This window comes from Chelonia mydas, chromosome 1 (genome assembly GCF_015237465.2).
Source record: "Chelonia mydas isolate rCheMyd1 chromosome 1, rCheMyd1.pri.v2, whole genome shotgun sequence".
NCBI classification, from domain to species: Eukaryota; Metazoa; Chordata; order Testudines; family Cheloniidae; genus Chelonia; species Chelonia mydas.
The window spans coordinates 257,629,079-257,651,843 of NC_057849.1; the positions used below are offsets into that span (position 1 = coordinate 257,629,079).

Genomic DNA, 22,765 nt, shown 5'->3' on the forward strand with positions numbered 1-22,765 from the left:
CCTTTTTTTTTTTCCTGTTTTGGCATTTTTGCTGGGAGAATCAAGCCTGAATGATTAGTCTTATGTTATCCTACAAGAAACTGAAACCTGACCAGTTAAGAGAGGAAGAGATTTTTAGCCAGACTACAAAACTCATCATTTTATAATACCTGTTTGACTCAGATTCCCATCAGACTTTTGGAAGGAAAGCTCCTTGTGAAAGTTTTGAGTACCGCAACCCCTTTAGATGAGAGCTGTGACTTTCTTCAGTTCTCCGATTCTTTCTAAAAGGAAAAAAAATCCTCCGACAAACCAAAATTTTTTGAAGTAAAACCACCAACCATAAAGCCTTAAACTTTCAAATCATTGTACATCATGAAGATGAAACTCCTCTTTTCCTCCTCCACTAGTATCTTTAATACTTGTGAATGACTGTTGCTGTTTAGATATTCTGCCACAGTCTGTAAAGAATAGCATTTGTGAAGACTAGCCAGTTTGGAGCTGATCAAGAGGGGGGAGTAATTCTTGTCAAGATTGTGCTTGATGGGTAAAATGGTAAACTTCTGAAAATCTCCTCTCTTGGTGGTGTCAAGAGGTACAATTTCAAAGGTCTTCTCAAGAAATTGGCCAATTGAATCATCTTCAAACAAGTTGTCATTGATTTTGTTCACCCATGTCCCTCTCAAGCACACACAAATTTGTAGGAATACACCATTTATGGTAATAGCATCATTTTTAAAGAGCCAACACTGTGATGGGAGTCTGATTAGACTTGGGACTCCAACTTTATGTAGTCCTATTGTGAATGTCACCCTTCTTTAGATACTGATTAGCTTCTCAAATCAGGGATTGTCAGTTCCTGGTATTCTCTCCTCTCCCAGTCATAATTTATGAGAAGCCAACATGCCTTCTGAATAGCTTTGCAAGTTAACATGGATTCTTTACTGACTTAGCCACTCACTGAGGTAAATACTGATGTTCATGCAGATTTGTCAGATAAGTTGGACCTCAAATGCTGTGCTCAGTTTTGTCAGAAATAGAATGGGTCTGTAAAAGGCTAACAAATTCAGGCCTTGGCATGAAGGATGGCAGATGAGGAATTGAGAAATTTAACACTTGCTTTTTACTTGGAGAGGATAAGAGAAATGATGGCAGTAAATAAAAATAGACTGACTACAGAAGACCCAGTGAGCACTCCTGTTAACCAAATGTCTTTCTGTTCTGTTATGGGTAAAGGGTGAAGTTAAAGGCAGCAACAACAGTAAAACCAAGAGAAATTTTCATTGTGTGAAAAGACTTCTGTGGGTCAAAGACATAGCACAGGAATAACTTTACAGTGGAAGATAAAGCTGCCAGGGCTGGGAATCTTTGAAACTTCTTTAAATCAGCAGGATCACTGATGATTCTCTTTTATTGCCGGCTTCCTCACTTCCTTGATTTTCCCCACATAATCCCATACGTGGAACACTCTAGAGAAGAATATTGAGACAGATAGCATAGTAAGATTCAAAATAGCATTACACAAGTGATTAAGACTAGTATCTGCAACTAAACATTAGAAAAATTACAGCCTTCAGGCTTCAGAGCTGATCACCACCTGAGATTAGAAAGAAATGTCCTTCTTCCATGCTGTAGTATTCCACTATTACAGAAACTTTTAACTGATCAGAAGAAGAGGAACCCTTCCTCTGACAGCACTAGCTCTTGTCAAACAGTGTACTAGTGTAGATGGACCATGGCTTTCTTTGGTATGGCAGTTTGTATTCTGTAACTCTCTCCTGTCTTAGATCTGCCATTATCACCAGGGTGAATGTCCATGGAATTGTAGCTTATCTGAATGGCAGAACTTAGTCCTGGACTATGATACACAATACACTGTATAAATTAGTGGAGGGAGTGTGGCTAAAGTCGCAAACAAGATGATGGTTAACTCCAGCTCTCTGCAATAAAGGGGAGGGGAAAAGAAAACAATTTAAGAAGATAAAAAGAACCAAGCCAGTCTGAATCAACAGATCTGTGCCCTAAATATGAATAACCATCCGTGGAGCTAGTTTTGGAAAGAGAGAAAGAAGGGTGAAGAGAGCTGGCCAGATCCCAGTCCCAGAGAGCAGCTTCTGGGGGAGAAAATTCAGCAAAAGCATCCAGTGCCATCAGCCTGCAGAACTTATTTAAAAAAAAAAAAAAAAAAAGTACTAGTGTGGCTGGGGGAGGAAGTGTGGCAGTGGCCATTTTGGAAAGGGGGAATGTGGTGTCAACCATCTTGGGGGAGAGGCACAATAGGCAAGGAGGAAAGATGATCTAGATGTCTGGGAAGGGAAAGGAATCTTCCAATACAAAGATTTGTCCCCCCAGAACGAAGACATGTCCATGAAAAAGAGTAACTCCACTTCGAGCAAACAGACTATGGAGGTGGGTAGCGAAGCCCCAGTCACAAAGGGTGACCTGAAGGACCTGCTGTTAGAAATCAAAAGATGAATAAGGAGATGAGGGAAGAGTTCTATGCTTTCATTAGATATCAAAAAATGAAATGAGATTAATGGAAAAATATCAGATGTGGAAGCAGGATTAAATGAGCAATTGGACAGCACTATTAATCTCTGTGAAAGAATCGGAATTGAACAGAGAAAAAGAAATAGAATTAAAGCTAGAGGACATGGAAAGTAGAGAACACAGGAATAACATAAGGATTTAAAGGTATTCTGGACACATTGGATGATATTTTCCATGACCTATTAAAACTGGGCAATAAGAATTACATTCATATTGAGAGGGCCCACAGATCCCTTTCCCCAGGCTTCCAGCAGACTCCAGACCAAGAGATGCAATTCTGTCTACACTACTATCAAGACAAGGATACAATACTGAGAGCAATGAGGGAGGGAGCTGAACCACTGATGATTCTTAACCAGCCCATACAGATTTTCCCAGATCTGGCAATCTCAGCCCTTAGAAAGTAAAGAGAACTATACCATGTGACCACAATTCTTAGAAAGAACAATATAAGATACACGTGGGGATTCCATTTAGACTGTTCCTTAAATGGAAGGATAGATGTATGTATATCTGTCTCAGATCAGGAAGCGGGGGAAGAGGTACTTACGGACATGGGAATAGGCAAATCAGATCAAGAACAATCTGAATTGGATCAAAGGCATTAGTGCCACAAGTCACCAAGAAATCACTAAAACAAGGAGGAGTCCGGTGGCACCTTAAAGACTAACTGATTTATTTGGGCATAAGCTTTCCTGGGTAAAAAACCCACTTCTTCAGATGCATAGAGTGAAAATTACAGATGTGGGCATTATATACTGACACATGAAGAGAAGGGAGTTACCTCACAAGTGGAGAACCAGTGTTGACAGGGCCAATTCGATCAGGGTAGAATAAATGAGCTGAAAGGTAAGGTTAACATAAACACCTCCCTCCTATCCCCCCAGCAGAGAACTAAAATGGCCACGGGGTCCAGGCAAATATGGGGGAATTCATAGGAAGGGAGGAGAGAAAGAAAAGAGGGATTAGAGAACAGAAGCAGGTGTTAATTATGTTTTAATAGAAAAGATTATATTAAAAAGTTGGGTCTCAAAATTAAAATTATGGTAAATCTGACTGTAGATATTATTCTGTTACTCATGGATCTTATTCCAGGATTAATATGACTTTTGTTTCTAGGACTTTGCTAATTTAGTCAAAAATACTAATTTGAGATTTATAACTTGGTCTGATTGTGCACCTAGCTGCATGTACTAGATTATGAGATTGGGACTCAGTGGAAAAATGAAAGGCCTAGATGTTAAATAGAGCTTTATTGTGTGACCCTTCCCCCACCCCCATAGAATTCAAGACCTGGAAGAAAATTTTGAAGAATATACAGAATAAAAAAGGGATAATTGAAAATGTCGTCTTGAGTGCTGGAAAGTCAGTAATGAGGGGGATCCTTATAAATAGAGAATCCTACCTCAACAAGAGGAGAGCTCTTGAAGAGTTTGGTTAAAGAAGGTTGACCTAAATCTATATGATCTAAAAGTGTAGAAGAATATAATTAAGCTAAGAGGGAAGATTAACCCGTTACAGACAGATAAGGCTGAGCAAACACTTAAATATATTAAATAAAAATATTATGAAAAGGGCAATAAAGCTGATAGGCTTTTAGCCAGAAAGTAAAAAAAGAAACAGGATAAATCGGCCATCCCTCTGATGAGAAATAAAAAGGGAGACTTAGAAACTGGCATCAAATAGATCTCTGAAACATTTATTAACTTTTCCATACTTTGTGTGCTTCAGAACCTCCAAATCCTGAACTTTTAAACAGGCATTTGAGGAGTGTGAAGCTACCTTGGCTTTCAGAGGATGATATGGCCATTCTTGGTAAGCTAATTGCTGCAGAGGATGTTGAAGTTGTAATTAAGAATTCAAAATCCAGTAAAGCTCCAGGTCTTGATGGGTTTCCTGTGGAGTATTAGAACTCTAAAGCCTACTGTCACTGAATTGATTAATGGTACAGTAAAACCTCAAGAGTTACAAACACCTCAAGAATGGAGGTTCATAACTCTGAGCAAAACGTTATGGTTATTCTTTCAAAAGTTTAGAACTGAACATTGATTTTATATAGCTTTGAAACTTTACTATATGGAAGAAAAATGCTGCTTTCCCATTATTTTTTTAGTAGATGAACACAGTTCTGTACTGTATTTGCGATTTTGGGGGGAGGGGTCCTCTGATACTGCCTGATTTTGTACTTCTGGTTCCAACTGAGGTGCGGTCAGTACGTAACTCTGGTGTTCGTAACGCTGAAGTTCTGCTGTATATTGCAGGGGAGGAAGACACCAGATTCATGGAAAGAGGCAAAAATTGTGGTCATTCCTAAAGAAGGAAAAGATCTTGCCAATTGTGCATCATACATACCTATTTCTTAAATTTAATGTGGATGCTAAAATGTGCCCAGATGTGTTCATCCTGACTAGTCTGGTTTGTTGCTGGCAGGCATTTATATAAGAACTCTAAATTTGATCATGTTAATTCTAACAGTTCCTCCTGGTGGTGGTTTTTTCTTTGAATATTGTGAAAATCTTTGACTGGCTGGTGTGGGAGAACCTCAGACAGATTTTGGTAAGCTTTGGTTTTGGAAATCAGTTTTCTGTGGGCATGTTGGTCCTTGATGCTGATCCTCAAGCATCTGCTTTGATTAATGGTCATGAATTGTCTCCTTTTAGTTTGTCTAGATGTGCAAGATAGGGTTGCTTCATAATCCATCATGTTTGCTCTGTCAATAGAGCTATTCACAATAAATCTGAGAAACAGCCCTTTGGTAGAAGGCATCAAAACATCATCTGGATTAGAACACAAAATATCCTGACTCTTGTAATGTTTGCAGGATCTAGAAGCGTCATTTAAAAATTGTAGAACAATTGACTTCAGAATTTGGGCAGATATCCAGCTTCAAAATAAAATATGATAACTTAGAAATTTTAGGAATTAATATACCCAAAAGGGTCAAAACAAACTGGTAGGCTACATAAATTTAAATGGGTGAATGAACCTTTACAATTTAAGAAAAAATATTGTGGAAAAACATAATCTTCTTAAGGCAAATTACTCTTCACCGTGGAATAAAGTAATTCTTGGAGGAATGGAACTAATATGAAATTTCTTGGCTAGGTTGTTGTGTAGTCTTAGTAAAGACAAATGTCCTCTCAAAGTTATTATTTTTGTTTCTGTGCATCCATGTTGGTATTCCTGACATGACGTTAAAGCATGGTAGCATGCACTATTAAAGTTTTATAGAAACAAAAGAAAAAGGGTGAGTTCTAAAGTTCTGGATAAGCCTACCAAGTGGGGTGGGCTAGCTTTCCCTAATTTGGCTTATTATGAATCATAACTAAAATATGATCAAGTGGGTTAGCAATAGACCATCCAAACACTTTAAAACTTGAACAAGACTGGACCCCACTTACAGCTATAGTAACTTTTAGGTTAAAAAAAAGCTTACTAATCTTCTGTAACTGTTCTTTGCCACACTCTCAGTTCCTTCTTGCTGGCTAACTCTGATAGCGGGGTAGGAGGGAGGGTTTTGGAATGGACACGAGCAATACATCTTGAAGAACAACAGTTATGGAAGATTAGTAACTGTTTTTTCTTCGAGTGCTTACTCATATCCATTCCAATGTAGGTGACTCCCAAGCAAGTGTAGGAACAGGGGTTCGGAGTTGATTGACAAGCAAACTGTAGCACTGCTCTGCCAAAGAAAGCATCATCTCTGGCCTGCTTAGTGATCACATAGTGAAATGCAAAAGTGTGGACCAAAGACCACATTGCTGCTCTACAGAGGTTCTGGATGGGAACCTGTGCCACAAATGCAGCTGAAGATGCCTGTACCCTTGTGGAATGTGCCGTTAGGTCCAGAGCCAGGACTTTTGCCAGGTCATAGCATGTGTGGATACAGGAGGTGATCCACGATAATATTATCTGGGCGGAGACTGGGGAGCCTTTCATCCTGTCTGCAGTTGCCACGAGCAGTTGAGTAGTTTTCCTTTCTATGAATAAGATCAGTGCCTGGATTTCCAGGTTCTGAGATACATAAAGAGCTCCTAAGGAGGGTGACTTATAATCCTCCTGCAGGGATGCAACATCAGTCTCCATGACCGCCTCATCTAGGGAAAAGGAGGAGGATGCTTGGACAGGCACCAAGCCCTACTCTTTGTCCTCAGCTCCAGCCGAATCCGATGGTGCCATCTCCTGACATACAGCACTGGCCTCTGTACTAGAGCCTGGATCGTGCTCTGGTGGTGGTGGCAGTCTGAGCTCTGAAGCCACTGAATATGATCTGGAATGGGACTGTTGCGCTGGAAATGCCCAGAGGTTCCAAAAAGGTCACTATACGGGAAACTGCCACTGTCCTGGCGGCACCCTTTGACTTGAGTCAATGGCGGGATACTGCCTAGACTGGAATTGCTGGCTCCGCCATGAAACATAGGACTCCACTTAAGATCCATCTCCAAGGATCACTCTGGAGACCGGGGTAGAGCAGTGCCAACCGGCGCTGGTGAGCGATGCTGGGAGGGAGGGGCCTGGGTTGTGCCATCATGGCTGGTTTCCCCTTTGAAACTATCTGTGGCCTCGAGCCTGCAGAAGTCCTTCATGTCGGTGCTGCCATTGACAGTTCCCGTAGAGCCAGGAACATTGGTACTGACAGCACAAGTAAGTCCCTTGCTGCTGTGAAGGCCTCTGGCATCGACAACACTGGCTGGGTTTTAGACCTCTGACCTGTCTCATGTTGGTGAGTCTATCAGGGCTGGATTCAACGGCTCTCATTCTGGGACCAGAGTCAATGGCACAGCATGGGTTGTCGGCATCCCAGGGTGGCCCAACCCAGGTCTCACCCTGGCAGTGTTCCCTTGTCCTGCTGATCTCCGTGTTGGAGATCAGCCCATCTGTCTGTCTTCCTTTGTTTCTTCATAGGCGCTGGCGAGGGTGAAAGGCGCCTAGTGTCTCGCCGGTGCATCTTTCTTTGGCACTGGAGTTATTTGATAGTGCCATGGTTCCTTAGACGCAGTTGTAGCGTCTTGCATTGGTTCCGGCGACTGGAAACTGTGCTGGGTGTCTCAAAGTGAGGCTGGGGCACTTCTTACTGAGGCCGAAGTACTCAGTGCCAAGTCCCAGTGGCCTGGCTCTTATGGAGGTCAGAGCGCTGCCTCGATGAGGATATTGTGAAATCTAGCATCTCTATCCTTCTTGGTGTGGGCTTAAATTCTCTACAGAGTTTAGAGAAAGTCCACTGAGGAGTACTTGCAGAAGCAGGAATGAAACTACCGTTACAGGTGGTAAGAAGGAACTGAGGGGGTGGTGAGTTGGCAGAGCCCTTTATACCGGTGCTATGAGAGCACAACTTCAGGCAGAATCAGAGCCAACCCAACAGATACCACTGGGGGAAAAACTTTTCTGGTGACCGTGCTCGGGGCAAGTACACACCTACATTGGAATGGACATGAACAAGCACTCAAAGAATAACAAAATTTAGGTCACCAAAAATAAAAAAAATCACCCTTTCATCCAGACCACCTTAGCTTTGGATAATTTTTTTAAGCACCTGTTATCAAAGCCTTTTTCTTAGCTACTTTCACTAGTAATCAAGAATTTATCCCTAGGAAATATCAAAGTGACTATTCGTTGTGGGTAAGAGCTGAGATTACTCAATTTGGACAGCTGTTCCTAGGTCCTGATTTGAAATCATACCAAGAGATACGTAATAATGTAAATAATATGTAGATCCCATATTTCACTATTTACAAATCAAACATTTTATTGTGAACTCTGGATACAAGATTGCTCTATCTAGACCTTTTAACCACATTTTGAGGAGCTGACCCAGGAGCAAGTGTGAACAAAAAGTTCAGTTTCTAAGATATGTACAATTTTGATTGAAAAAGATGTTGATAGGAAAACAACCCAGATGACAAGACAGGAGAGGGATTTGGGCAAAGAAATTGATCTAGGTGAGTGGATCTTCATATGGAAGAGGTGATGTACATCTTCAATTTGTGTAGCTCACAAAGAAAATTTTTATAAATTACTGTATAGATAACATTTGACTCCGGTTAAGATCCATCATATTTTTTACTACCAGGAATGTACTCTGTTGGAGGGATAATGGGGAAAGGGGAACATATTTCATATGTGGTGTTGTGTCCAGGAATTAGATGGTCTGGGGAGGAAATTATTCGAGTTTTGTCTTATAACAAAATGCCAGTTTCCCTGAGATCCCTTAACCTGAATACTTTATATTCCAGTCAAGGATCTCCATTTTAAAAACAGAATGACAAATATATTTTTTGTTAGCAACAAGACTTTGTATTGCATATTGGAAAAATAGGACTACTTTAGAGTTGTGGTACAGAAAAGTCTGGACAGTGTTTGTAATGAAAAGCTTTCACATCAAGTATATACACAAGAGGAGATATCTATGTAGAAATTTGGTTACCCTTTTTTAGCATACTCTGAGGAAGAGGCTCCCCAACCAGCAAGCCGGAATCTTTAGCCAGGTTTTTTGACTATTAAACTGATCCTGAAATAAGTACTGTATGATGTAGTATGTTAACATTTTGTTGTAACTTTGCCTTAATAGGGTTTTTAAAAATAGAGTTGAAAAGGGGTATAGAAGAATTTGTTATACAGATATCCTGAGGAAAGGAATTTCCCTCAGTTAGTCTCCATTTTAAACTGCACATCCTCCCTGAAAAGTCACTCTTGACATGGTGAACTGACTGATACTTTCATGTCCTCTTGGACACAGTGATTCACACTGAGAACACTTCCCCTTGGTATTTCAAAGGAACTGGGATAACATTTTTTGTCAACTAGCGATAAGAGTTTGTGACTTAGATTGCTGTTTGTTTGGAATAGAAACAAATGATTGTATAAGACGAAGCAGAGAGGTAGCTGACTTCTGCAGTAATAACAATAATTAGCACTTATTGTACTCTATGCCACGAAACTTTTGTACTCCTTTCCCACTTGTGCATGCACCCCTTCCCTCACATGGAGGCCTGCTTTTAGGAGAGCCTTTCAAGTGATGATCAAAACTCCTCCTGTAAGGAATTACTTTGAGCTGAAGTATTACTGTTATTTGACAGAAATTAGGATTCTTGGTTGCAGGAGGTAGCATCTAAAATTTACTGAAGCTGTTCCTATTAAAACTCCTGAAGGAGGTTAGATTTTTGTTGAGTCCTGTACCAGTCTAAGGGATTGATATCTGCCATGGATGTCAGTAATTACATCTCCTGTCTAAATGAACCATTTTCTATTGAATGGTGTAGCCTGAATTGCACAGCTGCTATTTAAGCCATAAGGCCGTAGGGTTTAGACAGTGACATTTTACATGAAGAGGTTTAAATCACTTTAAGTCTTGTCATTATTATTTCGGTAGGATGCTTTACAATGTGTAAAGCATACTAAACAAAATCCCGGCTTCAGAGCTCGCTTTTTAAGTGAGAGTTGGTATAAGTGTGGAAAAACATGTTTTCTAAGAGCTAGTGTATTTTGCAGAACAGGTAGATTTTCAGAAGTTGTTAGTGAAATGTTTTGGGGGTGAATTTTAAAAATTATAGCTAAAAAGTAATTTGTCACCCAATCCATCTTCTTGCTAGTAGTGATTGTTTCCTATAATATATTTTCTAGTGCTTTGACTACTTTTAAACTGGAGAGGAAGGGGACTTGGTGTGTGTTACTGGGAAACCATCCCAAGAGTAGAATTAGTATAAATGGCATGAAGTGAAAGTAAAGACAAAAAAAGCAGTGAAAACTAATGTAGTGTAGGCAATGCAGTGTTATGAAACTCTCTGGAAGTAAGAAGCTTGAGTTACATGTAACAGATACAAAAAAGGAGGAGATGATGATAATTCTTTGAGTCCTTGTTGGTGCTCCGCTTGAGGTGTGCATGCTCCTTCAGTCAGAGATTTTCGGAAGCAGTGCCCATTTGGCTTGCGCATGTGCCCTATGCATACTTGTCCTTTACCGAGGATATATTGGGCTCTGCTGGCAAACTGCCCTCAACAGCCTTGGCCTGGCACAGAGCAGTTTGTAGTGCCTGCCTAAGCGTGGCTTCTATTTTGCTAGTCTATTTTTTAGATCTTTTCTTACATTATTACTTTTTAGTTTATTTCGTTCTTGTTTTGGTTTTTCCATTTTTCTATGGGTCGGGACTTTCCTCATCCTCCACCCCCCTGTACGAGGGGTCCTTCCTCGGAAATCCTTTCTCTTTTGGGATATGCCTATATCTCAAGGTTTCAAATGTTCTCACTTGCCAGAAACCCTTCCCAGTGAGTGACAGCCATTTGTGCTGTATTCACTGCTTTAGGGATACACGTGTACCATCTAAGTGCAAGTTTTGCACTAGCTTCAAGAGGCACTCAAGGAAAGACAGATATAAAGCATTGACTCCTTTTGATGGAGCTCTGTCTTTTGTCTCACTTCAGATCCAGGCTCAGAAACCAGGGGGGCATCAGCCTCTGAGCAACCAGTGTTCCAACAACTTCTGTGGGTTGCTCACCCTCTAGGACTTTGAGGGACAGACCTTTGAGTGAATCTGGAAGACCTTCCTCCAAGAGGAGTGTCGGGTCTCCTCACAAAGACCATTCTAAAAGGTCTACCAGACTGGAGACTTTGCACCCTGCAGAGGCTTCAAGTGGTCTTGGTACTGAGAAATCATCTGTCCTAAGTCCTTGTGCACTCTGGAAGCTGACAATACCCACCACTCGATACAGAAGCCATCGGTACCATTCAAAGTTGGGTGAGAGACTATCAATCCTAAGAACTCTAGTAAGAAGGCAGCACACTCTGCATCTTCCACTGTCTTGCTCGTACCTAGAGCAACAGTACAGCGGGTAGGGATACAGTTGTCCGACCCTGGATACTTCACACCCTTTATGGCTGGGACTCACCATATCACCACGCTGTCTCACTTGGTACTGCAGGAATCAAGATTCTCAGAGGACCCATTTATTTCTAAGAGCCAAAGTCTCCTCGGAGTTTGAGAATTCCTGTACCACAACTGGTATTATCCTTTATATCCCACCTTTTGCAGAGACTGCCTATATCACCAGTACTGGCACTTTCTGAAAGATACCAGTTACTCCTCTTTCCATCTGCCTCTTCACTAGACTATAAAGAAGTGGCGAGTACTTTAGACTCTCAGATTTCTGTGCAGGATTCTGACGACTACCTACTGATGATAGTCTATCCAGAAGCTGACCTGTGGGGAGAGAGACTCAAGCTTCTACCGTCAAAGCCCACCAAACATCTCACCTGGTACGACCAACCCAGGATGTCCCCTTCATTCACATATACTGTATATAGTCTTCCCAGTGGACATACTGGGATCCCTGGGCTGCCTGCTGGCAAGAGTGTTTTTTAAAGTACCCAGTGCTCACGTGGATTACTCTTCTACAGTTTTACAGCAGAAGCAGGATGCCTGTGAAACAATCAGTGGGACCACAGGATGCTGGAGTGCTAATAGAGCACTCAAAAAAGGCAAGGCTGTTGCAGAGAAGCTAAATGAATTCTTTTCATTGGCCGTCACTGCAGAGGATGTGAGGGAGAGTCCCGTTCTGAACCATTCTTTTTAGGTCAGAAATCTGAGGAATTGTCCAAGATTGAAGTGTCAGTAAAGGTGGTTTTGGAACAAATTCATGAAATAAACAGTAATAAGTCACCTGGACCAGGCGGATGGTACTTGTCCAACTTATATATGAAACTGCAGAACTACTAACTGTTATGTTACCTATTGCTTAAATCAGCCTCTGTACCAGATGACTGGCAGATAGCTAATGTGTTGCTGAGGTTGGTTTTTTTTTTTTTTTTTTTTTTTTTTTTTTTTAAGGCTCCAGTGGCAATCCTGACAATTAGACTGGTAAGCCTAACTTGAGTACCAGGCACATTGGTTGTTACTATAGTAAAGAATAGAATTATCAGTCTCTTAAATGAACATGATACGTTGCGGAAGAGTCGTCATGGCTTTTGTAAAGGGAAATTGTGTCTTACCAATCTATTAGAATTCTGAGTGTATCAACACCAATTTAGACATGGGTGATCCATTTGATACAGTGTACTTGAACTTTCAGAATGCCTTTAAGGTCACTCACCAAAGGCTCTTAAACAAAGTAAGCAGTCATGGGATAAGAGGGAAGGACCACTCATGGATCAGTAACTGGTTAAAAGATAGGAAACAAAGGGTAGGAATAAATGCTATTTTTACAATGGAAAGAGGTCAATAGAGCAGGGACCCCAGGGATCGGTACTGGGAGCAGTGCTGTTCAACATATTCCTAAATGATCTGGAAAGGGGGTAATTTAATGAGGTGGTAAAGTTGCAGACAATACAAAATTGTATAACTACTCAAGGTAGTTAAGGGAGCGATCTCACAATATTGGGTGATTGAGCAACAGGATGACAGATGAAATTTGGTGTTGATAAATGCAAAATAATGCACATTGGAAAACATAATCCCAACTATACATAGAAAATGACGGGATCTACATTAGCTGTTACCACTCAAGAAAGATATGAGGCATTGTTAATAGCTCTCTGAAAAAATCTGCTCAGCATGCAGCAGCAGTTAAACAAGCAAATAATGTTAGAAACCATTAGGGAAGGGATAGATAAGAGAAAATATGACACTATATAGATCCATGGTACACCCACCCCTTGAATTCTGGTCACCCGCTTTCAAAAAATGTATTAAATTGGATAAAGTACAGAGAAGGGTAACAAAAATAAAAATGATTAGCAGTATGGAACAGCTTTCATAGGAGGAGGGCTTAAAAAGACTGGGACTGTTCATCTTAGAGGTGAGTGAGAGAGAGGATATGATAGAAGTCTATAAAATCATGAATAGTGTGGAGACAGTGAATGAGGAAGTGTTGTTTATTCCTTCACATAACGTACAAACCAGGGGTCACCCAATGAAATTAGTAGGAAGTACGTGTAAAACTGACTTAAGGAAGTACTACTTCACACAATACATAGTCAACCTGTGGAACTTGTTGCCAGGGGATGTTGTGAAAGTCAGAAGTGTAACTTAGTTAAAAAAAGAATTAGATAAGTTCATGGAGGATACCTCTGTCAGTGGCTATTAGCCAAGATGGTCAGATGTGCAACCCTGTGCTCAGGCTGTCCATAAATATCTGACTGCCAGAAGGTGGGACTGGATGACAGGGGATGGATCGCTCGATCAGTTGCCCATTCTGGTGGTTCCCTGTAAAGCATCTGGCGCTGGCTTCTGTCAAAGACAGGATGCTGGGCTAGATGGACTATTGATCTGAGCCAATATGGCCATTATTGTGTTCTTATGTTAGTTCTGAATTGCTAACTGTCAGGCAGTTGTAACAAAATAGTGATACTAGTTATACCAAGTTTAGTTTGTTTTTTTTAAATTGAACATATACCACAAAAGCGCAAAGAACAGCTTCAAGCCGCCATTGCTAAAGGGCAGCTCTTGGCTATAACAACCCTGCAGGCTTCTCATTCTGTTGCTATGGCAGTAGTAATGCACAGGGTATTGTAGCTTCTGGACATCACAGGAAATCGTGACGACAGAACACTATAGAGGGACCTCCTTTTCGATGGTCTAAAATTATTCAGTGACACCACAGACAATTCGCTGCATACTTTGGAGGACCCGGCACTCTCTGGGTATATCTATGCCTGCAAATAAAAAGAGGTTTAGTCTATCTCAGATCGCACCAGAGATCATGCCCTTCTTAATTCTCTGCTTTCCTTAGTCTATCAGCACCACCTAGAATAAACCCCAGATTTCATAAGGAAAGTTATTTAAGTTAAGTGCCAGTGTGGACACAAGAACAAATGGATATAAATTGGCCATCAGCAAGTTTAGGCTTGAAATTAGGCAAAGGTTTCTAATGCTCAGAGGAGTGAAGTTCTGGAACAGCTTTCTAAGGGGAACAGTGGGGGCAAAAAACCTAATTGGCTTCAAGACTGAGCTTGATAAGTTTATGGAGGGGATTCTATGATGAGACTGCCTACAATGGCATGTAGCCGATCTGCAACTGCTAGCAGCAAATAACTCCAACGGCTGGTGATGGGACACTAGATGGGGAGGGCTCTGAGTTACTACTGAGAATGTTTTCCTAGGTGTCTGGCTGGTGGATCTTGCCCACATGCTCAGGGTCGAACTGATTACCATATTTGGGGTCGGGAAGGAATTTTCGCCACGGCCAGATTGACAGACATTTTTTGTGGTTTTTCACCTTCCTCTCTAAAGCATGGGGAACAAGTCACTTGCAGGTTTAAATTAGTATAAATTGTGGATTCTCTATAATGTGAAGGCTCTGAACCATGATTTGAGGACTTCAGTAACTCAGTCAGACGTTAGGGGTCTATTACAGGAATTGGTGGGTGAGGTTCTGTGGCCTGCAGTGTGCAGGAGGTCAGACTAGATGATCATGATAGACTCAGGTGGTCAGCAGGGACCATCTGCTACAGAAACCTCAACTCAGCAGCCCAACGATAGCCAAACATTCTTTTTGACTCGATTAAGGAGCACGAACATGCCAATCCAGGCCTCTTGCTGCATCATGTTACGCTACCCAACTTTCCACCTTTTGGAGATCATCTCTTCCATTTTTCACACCTCATGGGAGCAAAGTATCTCTGACAAATGGGTGTTGGAAGTTATAATAACTCTGGGTTACTCCATTCGGTTCCATTCCATTCTCCCTTTCCCTTCCCTTTGGAGGAACCCTTCTCATGAACCTCTTCTGAACCCACTTCTTTGTTTAGGAGCAGTGGAACCAGTTCCTACTCAATACAAGGAAAGAGGGCTCTATTCCAAGGACTTCTGTTCCCAAATAAAAGGGTAGATGGAGACTGATTCTATATCTATGGACGCTGAATACTTTTATCAAAGTGACGGAAATTCACGATAACACTGGCAGCCATCATTCCATCTCTGGATCTGGGGGACTACTTCCCGATCCTCAACCTTCAGGATGTGTTTTCATATTTCAGTACACCCTTCTCACAGGAAATTTCTGTGCTTCATGGTGGGGAAGATCATTACCAATATCTCATCCTTCCATTTTGGTTTAGCTACTGCTCCCAGACGTTCATGAAAGTCATGGCAGCAGTAACTGCACAACTTTTCTTAATGGTGAGTAATCATCTTTCCCCTACCTTGACGACTGGCTTCTCAAGGGATTATACCTACACAGATTGGCAGCATTCTTGGCCTTGTCTCTGTTCAGCAGTATTGGTCTTCAGATCAACTTCAGGAAGTCCTTCCTCCTACCTTTACAAAGGATAGTTTTTATAGGGACTATTTGAAACCCCAGTGCAACCAGAGTTTATTTGCTAGGTTCCTTGCACTGTCACATCTGATCGTGCAAATTCAGATCTGTTCTCAAGTCACTGCCAGATCATGCCTGCAGCATGTACCTTTTGTCAGACTTCATGCTCAACTGCATCCGTGTTGCTTCCAAGCCTGCTTCAAGTCTCTAATCCCCGTCCTATTCTAGTTTCCCTTGAATGGTGGAGGAATCCAAAAAAGTGTGTGCGTGGGTTCTGTTCAGCTGCCTTCTCATGTGATAGTTTGACATGTCCGTCTTTGAATGGGGAACTCATCTTTAGGATCATACTGTCCAAAGCAGAGGGTCTGCCCAAGAGTCCACCTTACACTCAGAAACTGTCTGCCTGTCTGCACTTTCTATTCATGATTCAAGGCCAATCAGTCCAATCAGAGAGCAGGACCAGTATGTACTATACAGACAAGGGGGAGCAAGATTCTCTTTCCCTTTCCACAGAAGCCGTGAAATTACAGAACTGGCGCATAGTTCACAATATTCTGATCTGAGCAGTCTGCCTACCCACTGGAACACTGAAGGTAGCAGTCTCAGCAGGTGCTTGACTTAGTGGGAACTAGACAGATCCAGACTCTAGTCTCGTCTGGGGATTTCCAAAAATGGATTTTTGCCCCCACAGCCAATCGAAAACTTGTGCAGTTCTGTTCAAGGGGAGGGTTGGGTCACCATTCTCTGGACAATGCCTTTCTCCTTTCCTGGGCAAAGAAACTCCTATATGTATTTCCTCCAATGCCACTGATTCTCAGGGTCTTAAACAAAATCAAGCAGGACAAACCCATGGGCATCTTGTTTGCACCAACTTGGCTGAGATGACAGATTTGGTTTCCTTTTCCTCTTTTCCTGACCAGCTATCAATCTTCTGCTGATGCCTGGTCTTCTCACACAGGACTCAGGGAATGTCCTTCAAACCAAGCTGAACACTGCTGCTGAAGTCCTGATACCTAGATGGTTCTCGGAGCTAGCACTATCTTACCGCCACGGGGGTTCAGGAGATTCTGCTGAACAGTAGGAAAGATTCCATCAGAAAGACTTAGCTTCAGAAATGGAAAAGGTTTTGTAATTGATGTGTTCACCATAATTTGTCTCCTGTTGATTCTCCCACCTCTGAGGTATTAGAATACTTATGTACTTTTTTGAAGAAAGCAGAACTTGCTTTGAGTTCCGTTAAAGTTCACTTAGCTGCCATCACAGCATTCCATTCTCAGTACAAGGCTTCTCAGCATTTGTTCATGTTGCAATGTCAAGATTTATACAGGATCTGTCAATCCTCTTCTCTAATATTAGACACCGTACTCCCTCCTGGGAATTAAATTTAGTTTTCAGTGCTTTGATGAAATCACCCTTTGTAGTGTTAGTGATCTGCTTGCTTCTGAACCCCTCCATAAAAGCAGCATTCCTAGTGGCTACTGTCTCTACCTAAAGCAGTGGAGAACTGGGAGCTTTAGTGGCTGACTCTCCATATTCCATTGTTTTCAAAGATAGTTTCTCTTTGACAATTCCATGCTTCTTACCCAATGTTACTTAAGATTTTCATGTCAATCAATCATTTCATCTCCCAGTATTCTACACCAGTCATCAGTCAAAACAGGAAGCTGTTCTTCATATCAGATGTCAGAAGAGTGTTGGCTTATTATCTGGGCAGGTCTAGACTTTTTTTCAGTCATCCCCAAGATTGTTTTTCTGTTGTGGACAGAGCTAGCTGTGACAACCCAGTGGGTTTCTGGTTGCGTACTCACCTGTTATGTGGCTGCTAACATTCCCTTTCCCTCTAAAGTCATTGTCAGTTCTACAAGATCGTACTCCATGTCTGGGGCTCGACTAAAGGACATTATTTATTATGGAAATATGCAAGTGTGCTATGTGAGCTTCAATTCATGCTTTCCCTGGACACTATGCCTTGGTTGATGCTTCCTGCACAGAATGCAGCCTTTGGCTTTGCTGTCTTACAGACAGCCTTAGGGGCTTTGGAACTCAGTCTGTCTCCTTCAGTGGGTACTGCTAGGAATTCTGGTGGTTGATGCCCACAGAGAGACTACTCGAAGAAGAAGAGGTTACTTACCTCGTACAGTAATTGGAGCTCTTTGAGGTGAGTCCCTATGGGTGCTCCAGTACCCTGCCTGCCTTCCTTCCCCTCTGCTTCAGAGTCTCATCTCTTTAGGGCTTTACGGTAGAGAAGGATCTGAGGGCGATTTGCCCATGCAACCCCATATATCCTTGGTACAAAGCAGGAGGATGTGTAGGGCACATGCATTAGCCTAACAGTCACTGCTACAAAAAATCTCCAATGAAAGCACATGGGGCCCAGGCACACTTAAAGTGGAGCACCCATAAGGACACACATCTTGAATTCCCAGTTACTGTAAAAGGTAAGTAACTTCTCTCCTCTGTTCTTCTCTCCTGCCTTTCCTGTCTTGGTGGTATTGTTGGAGAGGAAAGAGGAGGAGATTGTAACAGTTTATCCAGGAAATTATCAGAGCTGATACACACGTTGGCCTCTGATGACCTAGAAATATACAAGTATGCAATATACACTGATTGGCAAAGGAATCAGTATTTGCTTAGTGAAAAATGTCTAAGTAGGGGAAGATGTCTTGAAAGCCTCAAGTGAGTATTTCATAACTATTCAGAGCTATGCATATGTCTGTCTTTTTTTTGCCAATGTTTTTCCCTCTCTTGAGGGAGGAGGATTGAGTACAGAGCTTGTGTGGTGGTGAGCCATTCATTTTAATATATTCTTCCTTTTGCTATCTAGATGCTAATCCTATGGGTGTGAATGGAGGTATGGGGGTTCAAGCCCCTAATCTGCTGCCTGAGTCGATGTTGCATTCAGCAATGAATTCCCAAAAGTAAGTTGAACATTTCACATGGATTAAAAAATAGTCTGAAAACACTGAACAGGGTTCACCTCAGAAAAATCTGAGGGGGAGAAATCCCTACTCCCATGTTGAGAGATTTGTCTAATCTTTGCAGTTAAGACTGGGGGAAAAAGGGAGTATTTTTTTTGATTTGAGGGCATTTTTGGTATGGTTAAAAGAACATCAGGTCTCATGGATTACCACGGTTAGGCTGAGTGAGTTTTTTGCTAGACCTCAAACATGCAGGTGTTACTGGATGTGTTGTTATATTGCAAATCTGTCATCCCTCTGCCATGGGGCTAAGAGGCACTCTGGTGCCTCATCTTTCAGGTGAGATATAAAGAGGTAATTACAACTTCTGTCAAACTTTTTACAAGGGAAATGAAGTAAACCCCAGTGTCAGGGCCAAATTCCTTTTAGGTAGTTGCTCTGTTTTCCATTGGATTTGGTAGTGTTGATGTCAATCTCCTAAATAGTTGTGTAGTGCTGCTCCATACTAACATCCATCTTGCCTCACTCCAGAGGTGGGTTTGCTTCCTTGATCAGTGAAGTGATTCCTATATAGTGTGTAAATCAAATAGTAAATAGTGGTTTGTCATCCTTAAGTATAAAATTACATTACTATTAATGTAAGATCATAAGTTTAGCATTTTTTTCCTCCTCTAACATATTATTATTCTATATTGAAGTCCCATGATGAGTGAAAGCGCCAGTGTTACCAGTTTGGGAGCTATGCCAACAGCAGCACAGCCATCCAACACCGGAATTCGAAAACAGTGGCATGAAGATATTACTCAGGACCTCCGAAATCATCTTGTTCATAAACTGTAGGTATCTGGTATCTCCCTCTGCCAAGGAAGGTTGGGGGAACTAGAAGGGTTGTAGTATTTTCTAAGAATAGGAGGCTAAGGAGTCAGTATAAGCACAGAAACTTTTTAAAATGTTTTATAGTTGCACCCCACTCTGCCCCACCCACAAAAGGAGAGAAGCAGCTTACTTGCTTTCCTTATGTTAAATCCTAAAATTATATCCGATGCTACTTTAGGTCTGATCCCTATTTTATCAAACATGCCCCTCTGCTCCAAAATGGCAGTATTGGGGGAGAGATCGTGAAAGCAATGGAGTCATAGGGACTCCTAAAGCTGCTATGTATGATGATCTCTAACTTTCTTTAGAAGCTTGAAATAGAGATTAAAGCCCTTTGTGTTTGAACTTCATTTGGGGCCATTTTATTTCAATTCAAAAGATGCATGTTTTCAATCTTTTTCATGGTTTTTTCCCTCTTCAGAGTCCAAGCCATATTTCCTACCCCTGACCCTGCAGCATTAAAAGACAGGCGCATGGAGAACCTGGTGGCATATGCTCGGAAGGTAGAAGGTGACATGTATGAATCTGCAAATAGCAGGGTGAGTTGCCATATTTTCCCACCAGAGCTGCAGAGAGCCTGCATGAGTCTGTCAGTATAGTGGACAGAACTCACAACTGCTATGGAGACTAGTCAGCTTCTGGTATTCATGGGGTCAGTGTTGAAATACTGTCTCAATGTACCATTAATAAATGAAGTGGTGTTTCTGGGGTGGGAGTGGAGGCCTAACTGACAGGTTGTGACCCAAAAGTGGAAAAAAGTGCAGAGACTTATTTTTTTAAAGGTGATGCTGGCATATGCAAGGGCAACAGCAAGCTCCAGTCTCTTCCTAGTTTCAGATCTTGCCTTTTTGCTTGACGCACATTTGTGGTCTGAAAGCTTTTTATCCTCATGTGCCATGCTTGAGGTTTCTCATTTTCTCCCAAATACAGTATAAACCCAGAGCTCACCCTTTACTGTGGCATGTGTCAAATAAATGCACAATATGGGTAGAATAAATCTCCACTGTCAGTCAGTCTTCAGTTGCAGGAAATACTGTGTAATATGCTCACCTAATCCAATGGGAAAATCTCTTCTCAGCACTCTAATATGCAGGGGAGAGAAGGAAGTCTTTCCCAGCACTGAACCTGGTCATCAGTTTTTAATCTATAAGCGTTACTTATTGTATGTCTCCACTATTCTCTTGTCCCTTATACCCCAACAGGCAGAGTACTACCACTTGTTAGCTGAGAAGATCTATAAGATTCAGAAGGAACTAGAGGAAAAGCGAAGGACTAGACTGCAGAAGCAGAACATGATACCAAATGCACCAGGCATGCCTCCAGCTCCCATGAATCAAGGGCCCAATATGGGGCAGCCACAACCGGGGATGTCTGCAAGTAAGAACAGTTGGGTTAGTTAATAAAAGGGAATACCTTGTGCAGGGAAATCATTATAGTGGTCCTGAATGGGAGTCTTTCTCCCCCATTTTACAGCTAATGTTACAAAATTATAATTGCCTAATTCTCTAGAAGAACTTGAAGTGGCTCAGTGTGTAATAGTATGTGGTACGGTGGTGAGAGCATTTTCCTGTTATTGCCTATTCACTGTGTGAGATTTTGCAAGAACTACTTGCAAAATCTGAGTTAACTTGCGCTCAATTGGTGGAGAAAATGGTGTTTGACAAGATAAGGCAAAACTTCACATGGGATCTTGTGCACTAACTGAACTTGCCTCTGTCTGTCTGTGGATACCAAACACTTGTTTTGGAGAGTGTACGCAGAGCTGTCGTGTATTGTGTCCTAAAAGTGGCAAGACTTGGATTCTGACAGATCAACTGAGTGAATTCCAGAGCTGAGCCTATTTCTGAGAATACCCAACCATAGTGTGAATGAAGAATTCAGCTCTGGGGACTGAAGTCAAATGTAACTTGGTTAATGGCAGTTGTTATAGTGACTATGGAAAGGGCTCTGAGATAGCTGGTTCATAAATCATTTACAACTTAAAAAAAAAGAGAGAATTTGAATTGTAACCAGTTTAGAGCATTGGTGTGGTGTGCTCTTGACAGTCTGCCCTTACCTATAAAGTTGCCATATTCTGCACTTTTTGCAGCTTCCCGGTGGCTATTTAAAGGTAATCCAAAGTGGAGAGCACATTGCTGTAAGCTAGCCTGGAGCTGACATATGCCTAGAAGACACTGCAGAGGTTGTCAGTGGAGACAAAAGGATGTATATTAATCTCTTGAACATTCAGAAGTAAAAAATATTTTTGCCCAGAAATGCATTTGGGAATTTAGAATTAAAAGTCCAAAAAGACCCCAAAAATTGCATGTCACCTTGACAGATGGACAGATGCCCTCATCTGTGGGTGAAGTCAAAATCTCAGTGTATTTCTCATAATGCTTCTCCCTCCTTCACAATAATCGCTTCCATGTTATCCAAACGGAGCCCCTAAGTGCTGTGGATGCAATGGATTTTATCTAGGTTTCTCCTTTGGCCAGGTACTGGGATATCCGAGAAATAATAGTTTGGTCTTTGTGGGGAAAAAAAAGTAGAACTAGATATTATATTAGCGTGTTGATGTTGAAGTCTGTAGTATCACTCCAAAAGTCCCTCCGACATCGTAAATAAATGGGGTGACAAGACCAAATTTTACAGGACTGCCTGGGTATGTCTTTAAACCTCATCAGGCCCAGTGTGCTTCGTCTGGGTAATGCTGAGGAATAACTTAAGGGCTTGGATTGATGGATGGCTAAATTTCCAATCATTTCTTGCTCAAATTCTCACGTTACACTTACAATGTTATAACTCCCACAACCAGTCCAACAAACAAATCTGCTCATGGCCAAGGAATGTTAGACAATGGATGTAGAAATGTCAGCTGTGGTGATCAGTGTGATAGAATAGACTGGGGGGGTCAGATGGAGTGGGACAGACACCATCCTATGTTCTAGCCTTCTTTCCCCTTCCAGTTGGTCTGTCTGTCTTGTATATGTTTCCCTGAGTAAAACACTTTTTTACAGTAATAATTAAATGACAAATTACTTGTGCTAAAACGTACTTGTTTTTTAAGGTTAGTTTTGTGTTGGTGCAAGGTGCTGAACTGACAGCTCTGGAGACTGAAGTCCTCTAAGTACAATTGAAGCTCTGTAAACTTATTTCACAGAGCTATTCCCTTTGCTCAGTATGGCCATTCTCCTGACAGGCCACCTACCTCTACCT

At 41.6% G+C, this 22,765-nt stretch overlaps 1 protein-coding gene across 7 annotated transcripts in view; it reads left to right on the plus strand.

The window, feature by feature from the left end:
- The window catches only part of EP300 (E1A binding protein p300), a 132,677-nt gene that overhangs the window by 61,351 nt on the left and 48,561 nt on the right, over positions 1–22,765 (plus strand). For all 7 annotated transcript variants that reach the window (XM_037882383.2, XM_037882403.2, XM_037882395.2 and 4 more), the window contains exons 7-10: positions 18,598–18,691; positions 19,390–19,527; positions 19,989–20,106; positions 20,770–20,944. In XM_037882383.2, coding sequence (XP_037738311.1) covers positions 18,598–18,691; positions 19,390–19,527; positions 19,989–20,106; positions 20,770–20,944 — 525 coding nt within the window. The remainder of the gene's footprint in view (positions 1–18,597; positions 18,692–19,389; positions 19,528–19,988; positions 20,107–20,769; positions 20,945–22,765) is intronic.